The 12,533-nt window shown below is 39.9% G+C and overlaps 1 protein-coding gene and 1 long non-coding RNA gene across 16 annotated transcripts in view; both read left to right on the top strand.

The window, feature by feature from the left end:
* The window catches only part of LOC136436793 (kelch-like protein 5), a 128,927-nt gene extending 122,329 nt beyond the window's left edge, over positions 1-6,598 (top strand). For all 15 annotated transcript variants that reach the window (XM_066431115.1, XM_066431119.1, XM_066431121.1 and 12 more), the window contains 3 exons: positions 2,034-2,246; positions 3,995-4,166; positions 5,196-6,598. In XM_066431115.1, coding sequence (XP_066287212.1) covers positions 2,034-2,246; positions 3,995-4,166; positions 5,196-5,255 — 445 coding nt within the window. In that variant the 3' untranslated portion in view covers positions 5,256-6,598. The remainder of the gene's footprint in view (positions 1-2,033; positions 2,247-3,994; positions 4,167-5,195) is intronic.
* Positions 6,599-8,558: 1,960 nt separating this feature from the next.
* Positions 8,559-12,095, top strand: LOC136436796 (uncharacterized). Its single transcript, XR_010756087.1, has 2 exons — positions 8,559-9,176; positions 10,966-12,095. It is a non-coding gene; the product is annotated as an uncharacterized lncRNA (long non-coding RNA).
* Positions 12,096-12,533: the final 438 nt, after the last annotated feature.

Raw genomic sequence — 12,533 nt, 5'->3', positions numbered from 1 at the left:
ATAGACATTCTAGCTGTCACATTGGCATATTGATAATAACTTTATAAATTGCCAGTAGTGTTCTTGTATTGATGGAAATCATACAAGTTGGCTTTTCAGATTGCTTTCCAATAAAAACTTTTCACTTTTACCTCGTGCATACGAAAGAGGAACGCACAAGACAATTACGACGCAACTGGAAGTGACAGTTGAGAGGAACTTGCTCGCTTGAGAGTCACCAGTGCTGACAGTTTTATTACATCGTCTGGTGCTGTATTCCCACAATGACACCAACAAACAGCCACGTAATGAAAATTTTACAGGAAGCAAATATTGCTTACTTGGCCATCCATCTTCCTTCTCTTAGCTTCTTCAAGAAAATGTCAAAGTAAGGAGAAGAGGACAACTTTCAAGGGGCTTGTCTTGTCTAGGGAGGAGTACAAAGTGTTCAAATCTCAAAAGCAATAATAATCAATAATCTTTATTGCAGGGGAAGATGAAAAACAATAAAAGCATAATGAGATCAATTAGTGAACAGTTTATATTGAACTATGTACATGTAGAAGGCTCAGGAGATGTTGTGGCTGTTATATATTGATGCTATCATCAGGGTAGTTTTATAACATTTCTAGGGCAGCCGTGTGCAGTGAAATGGATTCTCATAATCCTGAAATTAAAAAGGAAAGTAGAGCAATCTACTTGCTGCTGTCTTCTTAGCTGAGAGTTTGGTAGAGACGGATTTTTATGCATGTCTTGTGGAATCACTGATTATGCCCTCTTTCCTAATATCATGTAAATGTTGCGATGAGATTTAGAGCTGTCCCACACACCATGTCGTAACCTTGTGTTGTAACTCCCCGCTGACGATCGTTCTCTTTGGGAATTAAGTTCTAGAGTTTCACTTCAAGATTGCCTGTCTGTGATTCGTGGCTTGGGTTCTCGCTGTGGGAGGAGATGAGAAAATGATGTATTAGGAGACATGATGTAAGGGAGATTGTAAGATTACCAGGGATCCAAGTTATCAGTCACTGGATTAAAAAAAGATGGCAAACTAGGTGACGGAACAGTTGATATCCCATCATAGCTGGTTCTGATGTTACTGGATTGATGTCTGATTGAGTTTCGTGCTGTGCTAGAATGACCCAAAAAGCGATGAAAACTAGAAATTACCTCTAACACAATCGTAAAAAGGCGAAAATACATTCCCTTCAAACTCTTAGTCATTTGAAGTCTCATCATTTGCACAAATATCCATGACTTCATTTGCCAAATTCTCCATTAAGAAGAAATGCAATTTACTGTTTCTTAAGACGAGATGGCATTTCTGGGTCAATCTGATAAGCAGCAAAGTAAGTAGATTGTTCAGAATGAAGGAAAGAAATGGAAAGAGGGCAAAGTGATTGGAAGTTTGCATTCTTGCCAATTTGACATCCTCAGGGAGCAGACATTAGGCTGAATTATTGGATCACGATTTGTCCCGTGGGAATGAGGTGACCTAAAAGCTGAAATCTTATCTCACAGGACATAACAACTTAAGAAAACATCTTCATTCATCAAATGCCAAATCTCTCAGATAAACACAGATGCTATCTTACCATTTAGAACCAAAAGTGTCTCTTTGTACTTATGGAAATGCAAGATGAAAGTGCAGAGAGTTTAGAAAGTTTCTAGATAAGGTTTAATTGCCTCCGTGAAAATGGAGGTATTGTTTTTAGTCTGTGTGTTTGTTTGTGTTGGTGTGTGTCCATAGTTATTTGAATATCATAGAGTGGCAGGATGTAAGGTTGGCTTGGCCATGGTCCAAAGTTGCTCCTGAAGGCTAGCAGGAAAATACATACAATGAATTATGTGTAGCTAGAAGTTCACAGTACTTAATGAATAAAACAAGAAATTCACAAAACTTATTATCTATGGGAGGTATAAGATCTTTGATTTCTTGATTCAGAACTGTACCTTTAAGCTGCAAACGGCTAGAAGCATTAGTCCAATAGTCTACTCAGTCCAATGATAATCTGCTAGCTGTCCTGATATAGTGTGTTTCTGTGTTTCCTCAGGTTGTATGCTGTGGGAGGGAGGGATGGCAGTTCGTGTCTCAGGTCAGTGGAGTGCTATGACCCCCACACCAACAAGTGGACCATGTGTGCGCCCATGTCCAAGAGAAGAGGTGGCGTGGGGGTCACCGTGTGCAATGAATGTCTGTACGCCATCGGGGGTCACGATGCCCCAGCGAGTAACAGCGGTTCACGCTTCACAGACTGCGTAGAAAGGTGAGGAAAAAAGTTCATTTTTGCCTCAATACTTACTACTAAATCAAATGAGGGCTTTTACGGGCTGTAAATCGGGAAGAACAAACTTAAAGATTTCTAGGTTTTAGGTACATGGACATATACAATGAAGTTTTACCACCATGTAACAAAGCAATCTCTGTGACCTGATTTTTCATGTTATGTATGCATGTAATTCTACGTTTGCCGAAATATATTTAAATAAGAGAGAAATGGCAAACGGAGAAAAATGATACAGACAAAATAGGACAATACAAAATAAAAACGGATGTGGTTTCCATGTTGCATACAGTCAAACCTGCCTAGGCGACCACCTTTTCAACGCGACCACCTGGCCATGGCGACTGCTTTTTCTCGGTCCCGAAAATTTTCCTCATAGACACAAGCATTAAGCTGCCTGCTCAAGGCGACCACCCGTCCAACGCGACCGCGACCGCCACGAATTGGGACCGCAAAGAGCACAATCCCTGCCCATGGCGGCCGCCTCATTTCCAAGCGTGTGGTGACATGGGATCATTTTGCTGTCGGATTTGGCGGAAAAGACCATGACGGACAAAAATATATGGAATAGCATCGATTCCTCCATGAAGTGATTTGATAAAACGTTCCCACTATAAACATTGTAAATACAAATGTTTGTGAATACTTAATATCGATGTTAGTGTGCCCATCGTAATCTTATAGTTATAGTTTACCGCAAGCTCGGTTCGGTTTAAACTCAATTTTCAAAACGATTACGTAGTGCATGGCGTCAAAAAGTCAGATCTCACAGAAATTACTAGCCATTTCTTGTATTTTCAACAAAAATGTGTCTGTATCTTACTAAATTCCGCCGAAAAATGACTTCGCGGCGGGCAAAACATCGAGCGATACATATTTTTCTTGGTCCCGACGCCATCTTGGTTTTGGCACGGCCCAGATTTGCGTACCGCTGACCTTTGTAAAACACGACGCTTCTGTGTATGAACATTTAAAATACCCTCGTTATTGATGAAAATCGATATTCTTATTTTCTTTTTATTTCCATGAATCTCACAAACCTTTATGTATTTCATTGGACGCTTTGCGTTCTGCCGTGCACTGACTTACCTTTCGATGCGGTCGCACAGAGCTTGGCGGTGTGGCGCTTCGCGACGAAATCACACCGTTCCGTTTTCATCTTCAGTTGTCAGATCGAAAACCTTTTGCCCCTTTTATCCAGCGGTCGGCGCCCAAAAAAGGCTGGGGTCAGCAGGTGTTTTCAAGGGATTTATCGTAGGCCTTAAAACTTCGATTGTATGTGCGTATGTGCGGGAGGGCACTGCGAGACCATCGTGGCAAACATTGTTTTGTAGTCAAAATTATGACGAAAATTTGTACACGATGTAACGTTAACGATATACAAACATCACAACGATAATGGAAAATGTAATTTTTGTAGGATCTTTTTGTCTATGAGAATTGAACCCGGTGGGGGTCATACTGTCTAAAATCACATAATTTTCCATCCATCTACGTAGTACACTGTATTTGAAGACCTCGACCTGGAAACATGTGAGTGGAATCCTCTTCATGGCGACCACCTGTCCATCGCGACCGTTTTTGCTCGGTCCCCCGGGTGGTCGCCTTGGGCAGGTTTGACTGTATTTGGAATTCTTCTGATTGTCATGATCATATGATAAAGACTGTCACAGTAGGTTGGCAATCTGTCTCACAATTAACCATCCCTTCATCCATTCATTCCTGCACAGATATGACCCCAAAACTGACACGTGGACCACAGTCGCCCCCCTCAGTGTCCCCAGGGATGCTGTGGGCGTGTCGTTGCTAGGAGACCGGGTGTATGCGGTGGGGGGGTATGACGGGCAGAGTTACCTGAACACGGTGGAGTGTTACGACCCACAAACTAACGAGTGGACACAGGTAAGACGTCTGGAGATATGTGGAATTTCCCCACATAATCAATACTAATTTGTTTATGAATACGTGTCATCCAGGAAATTGAAGAATAAAATTTTAATTCAATGTATACCACTGGATTATAATATGAAAATATCAGACATTTCAGATGTCCTTCCAACATCTTTCTTCAGTGACTAAAAAAAAACATTATCCAGACACAATCACTGAAGAAAGATGTTGGAAGGACATCTGAAATGTATCGTAATCCAGCGGTATAGATTGAATTGAAATTTTATCAATCAATACCAATGTATGTTTGTTACCTTATATCCAAAGAAGTTACTTTTGGGACTGGATCTTACCTCTTGTTTCCTCTTGCATGTCTGATTGAAGACATTTTATCAATTTGGGTGTGAAAAATCAATAGCTTGCAAACATCAGGTCAAAAATATCCTTGCTGTCAACAATAATGTGTAAATCAGTGACCTGTTATAAACTAGTGTTATCACCTTTTCAACTTTGATCTTTTGATAGGTCAAGGTTTTTGCCTTGTCCCAGAAAAACATATTTTGTCCTCTGTTTCGGTGGGTTGGACCTGATATGCAGTCCACGGCACAGAGGCCACCGATCAATGTGGCTGTAATCTGCCAGATCTTCCCTTATCGATTGTAACAGCTGTGGATGGGGAGACCATAATGGAACCTGGTACTGCAGGTCACCAGTTAGATCACTGCTCAGTCACATGTTAAATCTTCAGCCACACAGAACAAGTTTATACTGCATCTTGGAATGTGGAGTTGATGTATCCTGGTATCCAAACCTACTATAGCTCCAGAGCCTCTTCTGTCCTCTACGCAAATAGACAGAAGAGACTCGGGAGCTAAATTGGTTTGGAGACTCCGAAGCTATGATAGGCTATATCAACTGCACATTCCAAGATACAGTAGTTGTTTTGTGTTCACGTGGCTGAAGAGTTGATATTATCAAATACTGGATACTACATACCAGGCTTGAGTTGATGGGTGTTTCATTTTGTTTTCTTGTTTCCAGGCCGCGCCACTGTGCACGGGGAGGGCAGGGGCGTGTTTGGTGCAGTGCAAGATCACATGACTAGTCGTGAAGCGATCATGTTCCAAGCACATGATCAAGAAGAAATCTCTCATCGCCTCAATACTGACCAATGGGCAGCCATGCAGCCTCTGACTGCATCATATCTTTATTTTCCATTGGACCATGCCATTAAACCATGAATGGGGAGATAGCTTCTTCTAAGACACTTTCCATGACAGAGTGGAAGATGATGAGTGGGTTTTTACTGATGTAAATATCAACTGACATGTACAGTATTGATTTGAGTCTCTTGAAGACCAGGAAATTTGAACCTGCTGTTGCAATTTCACCAGCGTGTGGTGAGCTGAAGACATCTGTACAGTTCGCTGTAGATGGACACAACTATGATGGGACTACCCTGAATGGGAATGGAATAGCCCAATCCATATTTGGGTTTAATGTTTGCACAATCCAGAGGGAATCCCTGAGGACATTCCAAATAACTACTTCTACATGTATACAGGTTGTATATTTTCTCTCTTTCGGACTGTATCCTCGAAAACAAAGTATGCAGATGTGAAACTACGCAAGTGTTCTGTATGTCATGCACTCCTCGTCGAACTTGAACTGCAATAATATGTGCCAAAATCTGAGCTTCTGCCCTACGCTTAGCATGGTCAGATGATTTAGAAGGACATGTTAACTTTTGTTACATGTAAATATGATGTATATCATCTCATTAGTCTCTGCCTGAAACCTAAACATCTCTGGTAGTTTGCAAGAGTGGCATCCCAAATCTCAGTTGCAACATATTACCATTGCCTTCTTCAGTTGCTTCAGATGTCACAGTACAGTAGTTGTAGTTCTCTAGTAGTCATCCGTACAATCTACTCTGTTGACCAAACAACTGTCCTAACACGTCCTTGACAGGAAAATCAGCATAACATGATTCTGACACAATCTGGGGATTGATTCAAGTTTGATGAGAGTTGAAAATGTCTTTAGAAATATGGCAAAATAAACATAAAAGCCTGTGACCATTTTTCCTTTCCTTTTTCCTTTTAAAGAAACTCTCTCTTTAAGCAATAGCTATAAAAATGAGAAAATTTACTGAAATGCTAACTTTTCCGTATGCAGACGATGACTGTTATACATGCTCTGTTGCAAATGTACATGTCTCATATAGAACTTGTAGGCCTGATAAAACTGTACAATAACAAAGTCATAGTTTTTGAGAATGGCCATTCTGTAAATTCCTGAAGGATTTAATTCAGATATGTTGTGCAGGGTCATTGCATTACTTGTACATCGTGTACAGTACATGTAAGGGACAGCACATTTTGGTCAGATTGGGTCAGAATGTACATGTATGATTGTAAACAAAGTGTTGCAATTCCTTTAAATCTATGGTTCATGTTTTTGTTAACCATTAGCACACTGCAGTAGCCGTTTGGCACCCAATTTGGCTTCAATCAGTTCCTCTAGAACATGAACCAAACAAGCTACAGTTGTAATCACTTTTTCTTTCCTCAACAAGTAAGAAATGCCTTGCTCAAGCCATTACTGAATGTAACCAAGACAATATCTAACAGTGCAATGTATAAGAACTACGTATAGCAAAATAATCTATCATATCAAGAGAAGAATACACACACAGCAAAATGGGGAGGTGTGCTGGGACCTCAGTTTGTGCTGAATTTGCACAGTGCCTAACTAAACAATGTAGTCAGGTACATGTTGTGTAAAGTTAACCAACTCTGTTATACAGAGTTTTGACATTGATAGAGATGCAGCAGACTCTGATGTATTGTCAGTTTCTGTTGCCTGAAATCCTAACATTCAAATCTGTGCTTTGATATATCTGGTGCTGTGAAGATCCTTTTTATGGTGGTGTGTGCGAATCTCCTGTAAGTAGCTTGTTTGCCTGTAATCGTGGCTGGGATGATTTATAGTGTATTGTACAGGCCCATCTATGGTGTAGAAGGTAGATACCACTGCAGCTGGATAGCACTTTCAGCAGTGGGCAAAAGCGTCAGTGTATTATAGAAACTGGAGAGGATTGTATTATAGAAACTGGAGAGGATTTGCGTGTTAACTTATGATGCAGTGGAAGAGGCTGTAAAAGTGTACAGAAAATCAGATGTTCTTATCGAAATGCAAGATGCAAATTTGTACCATGTCAAGTTGTATATGCAATATCTGCAATATCTTATCATAACTTGTAAGTAAAGCGAAACTTTTTAATCACCTTGTTCTTGTTAATAACTTTTTGTACACTATCAAGCTGTGTATTGTCAGCATACAGGACCATACAATGGTATATTTATGAATAACATCATATGTGGAAACTGTGTGATTGTCATAAATACATGTATATATATATACGGTGTGAAACTATAGCAGGAAGAATAGCATTTATACCTGTCAGGCACTATTGTGTCATTGTGAAGTATGGCAATTCAGAAGTGACCCTGCATTTTCAACATTAGATATGGACATTTATGACTCTCAGTGGATAAAAGGGCCCTACAGATAGAAGATTTGTATCATGAAGAAGTATACATTATGTACAAGTTGGTCTTAACTGGTAAACCTTACCTTGGGGGATCCTATTTTCTTCCAGTTCTGTTTGAGAGGCTTATTTGCTTCCCTGGCTTTAAAACACATTGTAACGTAGCTTTTTGACTCCCACCAACAAACCATATCCTTGTTCTTTTTTTGTTATTGTTCTCGACACCCCAGGGTACAAACCAGTTAATATTTAAACTTAATGTAGGTGCCCTTCCTCAACAAGCAAAGCTTATAGACATGTTGGTCAATATTGTGTTGACAAAAACAAATGTTTTTTATCATGATTCCAACCAGCTACATGTACAAGGAGAGATGCTGAACTTTGTTTCTGTGGAATTTTTCTTCAATGCAAAAAAAGAGCATGTTTGATGCAAATATATGTAGAGGCATATCATTGTATGCTTTGAAGTACCGTAATCAGTGTACATGCAGGTATTATGATGGTTTTGGACCAAGCATTTTGTGGATGTTTAGTTCAGTTCTCTCCTGCAGATAGGTACTAGCCATTGTCTCCATCTATACTAAGACAGGGATTCAGACTTTTGACACTGCATGCAGCTTTCTTGTACACGTCTTGTAACGTCTTATGGTGGACAAATAAAAACCCAGACAATACAAACTGTGTGATGTGGTGTATTGAGTCGAGAATGGAAGCTGACAAAGCCACATGCAAAAAAACATAGACTGAAGGAAACCCCAGAAAGTCCACTAAATTACATGTACCTCTGTCAATCCATTTACCAGAGGGGTTTTTGAACAGCAAAACACCTTTTATCTAACGGGTACTAGTTATCTTCGCCGAGTACTAGTACTCGGAGAAGATTATGTTTTTGGTTGAGCCAGCCAAATACTTGGTTTAAATTTATATCAGTACAGTACCGGTAGTTCATGATCCGGTATTATGGACCTGTACCTAATCAGTTTTTCCGGTACACAGTATAGTACGTACCGGTATGCAGCACAACCTAGCACCGTATGGATAAGTCACATGTACTATGTCTTTCAAAATGTGTATGATATGGAATAAATATTTATTCTATTCATATATATTGACTGTACTACTTCATCATCACTGTCAATATTTTTAATGACCAGTTATAACATATCAGCACACTAGTTACGGTTTTGTTTGGGGGGTTAGCAAGCAACCGACGGCCTGCCTCTGTTTGCAGCTAAGATGTCGAATCAGCACCAGGGCGAGTACGTATGAACAGGGTACTTTTGATCATAACGTTAGTTATCAATGATAAGTCAATCAATTGTCTTTTGGTTGATTCTTGAATAATAAATGGCTTATCTATGGTTCAACACATAACGTTACAGCGGCGCCTCGTCTGGGATCAACACTACGTTCATGGCAAGTCAAGACGATTTCAATGAGTTGCATGACGCCAGGCAACCATTCCTTAGGTAAGTAACGCCTTTTTATGCCACCAAAGTTACCTTTATTGCATAGTTTCCCAACTTCTCTCCGCTCAACAATAGAAAACAACACATTGGCTGCAATCGGGCAACCGTCACCCTTACTCTCTGCATGTCAAGGGCGTCACAATGCGGATTACGAAAGAATGGAACATATGTAATGTTGGCAATACGATTTTACATTAGGTATTTAAGAGCGACCCCTAGCAGTCAATAAAATAAATGCCACAGGTTGACTAAAGCTTCATGATTGCTGCACATTGATTGGTCAAAAAATTCTACATTGACCAATCAGCATACAACAGTGTGTGATGTGCGGTAATATTGTGAGTAAGTATTATCCGTATGTATATCAAGAGAACCAATCAGGATTCACATTACTCTGAGACCGAACAGCACAGTATGTATCCGTGACTGAGCGGTATAAGAAATAGTACGTCCGAAATCTTTGAACAGTTTGTAAAAAAAATTACCGTCAAAGCTAGCGAGGCATCATCTTTACTGCACGGTAGTACAATAAGTCGGCTCTTGGATCGTACGAATAAGATTATGAAGTTTGGTTAGTCGGCGTACGAATGGGCGGACCTTTACAGCTGACTGCTGGGGTGAGTAGGCAGAGGGCGCCAAAATGTAATAGCTGCACATTGATTGGTCAAAAATTCTACATTGACCAATCAGCATACAACAGTGTGTGATGTGCGGTAATATTGTGAGTATTATCCGTATGTATATCAAGAGAACCAATCAGCATTCACATTACCCTGAGACCGAACAGCACAGTATGTATCCGCGACTGAGCGGTATAAGAAATAGTACGTCCGTAATCTTTGAACAGTTTGTAAAAAAAATTACCGTCAAAGCTAGCGAGGCATCATATTTACTGTACGGTAGTACAGTAAGTCGGCTCTTGGATCGTACGAATAAGATTATGAAGTTTGGTTAGTCGGCGTACGAATGGGCGGACCTTTACAGCTGACTGCTGGGGTGAGTAGGCAGAGGGCGCCAAAATGTAATAGCTGCACATTGATTGGTCAAAAATTCTACATTGACCAATCAGCATACAACAGTGTGTGATGTGCGGTAATATTGTGAGTATTATCCGTATGTATATCAAGAGAACCAATCAGCATTCACACTACCCTGAGACCGGACAACACAGCATGTATCCGCACCTGAGCGGTATAGAAAATAGTACGTCCGAAATCTTTGAACAGTTTGTAAAATAATTACCGCGAAAGCCAGCGAGGCATCATCTTTACTGTACAGTAGTACAGTAAGGCGACTCTTGGATCGTACGAATAACATTATGAAGTTTGGTTAGTCGGCGTACAAATGGGTCAACCTTTACAGCTGACTGCTGGGGTGAGTAGGCAGAGGGCGTCAAAATGTAACAGAACCATAACTTTTTTTCGTTTACTGTTATTTTATAGATTGTACCCTCGAATTCAGTATGTTGATTACATTTTAGGGTACCCTACTGTAATTTCATCGGTATCGATGTCGGTCATGTTGTGGTCTTTAACTATAGAAATCCCCAAAGGCGAAAAACTGTGTTCTGCTGCCTTGACAGGTTTAGTTGCAGTTCTACTTCATTCCGCTAAGTAATAGTGGCGTCCTTGTACCGCAGCGAGTTGCTTACTCGAAATTGATTGAATTTTTCCGCTTATTAGCCCTGTACAAGGCAATTGAACACCCTAACAGACAAGAAGGGGAGTTTGCAAGCGGGCTTACATGGAATGATAACATGTATGTATGTTTCGATCAAATGTATTTCCAGAAATACACCACGGACGAGAAAGGCTTGAAGCCAAAAGAAACACGATCGAGGTGGAATGGCCCCAAACTTCTACTGGCGATGGAAACTTGGAATGAAGCAGGTGCTATGACGTGATTAGGAAAGACGCCGCCCAGCGACTAGAAGAAGATATGCAGCAAACCTGTCCGTCACTATGAAATGCTCAAGACTGAATCTTTGCAAGATCTTTGATATAACGTTAGAAGTTGAACAAATTTGCAAGTGCAGAATTGTTCATGAAAGCTATTAACATATAGCATGCAACAAGACACACTTTTTATACAGTGTCTTTTATGCCTCTTCAAGTGAACAGAAGAAGAAACAAACCTTTAGTGGATTTTTATTCTACTTGGTAACTATTGTAAGCTTTACCCTTTCATTTGATTTCGCTCAATCTAAACATTGATTACAAATTTTCGACACATATACACTCCAATTATGGCACCATGGCGATTAAAGTAACAAAACTTTGTATGGATTTTCAACCCCTTTACGAGCCTTTCTTGTTTCGACATTCCCAAAAAGCCGAAATTTTCGAGTGGAAGTCGCAAGATACAGTTAGAAAGATACAGACCTTTTTCTCACTTCCGGTTTTGAATGATCTGAAATTAGGCTCTCTTTTTTTAACGATGTCGCTCAATGCAAGGCAGTTGCAATGGGTTGCAATTTCTACCTGAAATATTTTACATTTTCACATTTAGATATATTACTGAACGTTTTCTCTGATTTCTCACTTGTTTTGTCATACATTTCAAATGTGGTATTAGACTGCAGCTAGAAATCTCGCACGTTCCATTTTAATTTCTATTTTTTTTGGCGAGCTCATGGTCTCGCCATTTGCAGTTCTTGACATTTCTCGGGTACGCTGTAGGAAATCATCCGTAACCGGATGCAGATATTCTGACACTGTAAGAGCTCATATTGCTGATTTGAATAATAATGGACGCTTTGCATTCTTTATCGAGTTAAACATATATGCACAGAGTCTATTTTAAAAGAATGTAATGTATGTTTTCATTTCAAAGAAGAAATGCTCAGAGATCAAGAAAAGTATACATATCTGGTATCAAACTTTCACCTATGAATATGTGATAATAAACGTGTAATGTGAACTTGTGTGTATATTCATTTCAAGCATCGTATCTTAAGGAGGCTCAAAAACAATATCTCAGTTTGCCATAGAAAATTACATATTCAGTCTTAATGTGTACATCAACATAATTTACCCATATGTTCTTTTTGGTCTCTAGACCACAAGTGAAAGAGACAGATAGAAATACAAGTAGTGTACAAATTTGCAGCGGTGTAAATTGTACCCTGGCACCAACACTAGTCTAGCTCTGTGGCTTCTCTGCCAGAAAGTCTGCGAAACGATTAGGCCCAAAAAAAAGGTTCTCTGCCAGAAAGTCTGCGAAACGATTAGACCCAAAAAAAAAGGTTCTCTGCCAGAAAGTCTGCGAAACGATTAGAGGATTGAACAATAATTAGGACAAGATGGATTCCAGGCTAGTGAATGTTCATGAGAGTCAAATGTAGATTAATGTAGAATA

The sequence above is a fragment of the Branchiostoma lanceolatum genome, chromosome 6, assembly GCF_035083965.1.
Source record: "Branchiostoma lanceolatum isolate klBraLanc5 chromosome 6, klBraLanc5.hap2, whole genome shotgun sequence".
Taxonomy (NCBI): Eukaryota; Metazoa; Chordata; class Leptocardii; order Amphioxiformes; family Branchiostomatidae; genus Branchiostoma; species Branchiostoma lanceolatum.
This window is presented reverse-complemented; position numbering and strand designations above follow the sequence as displayed.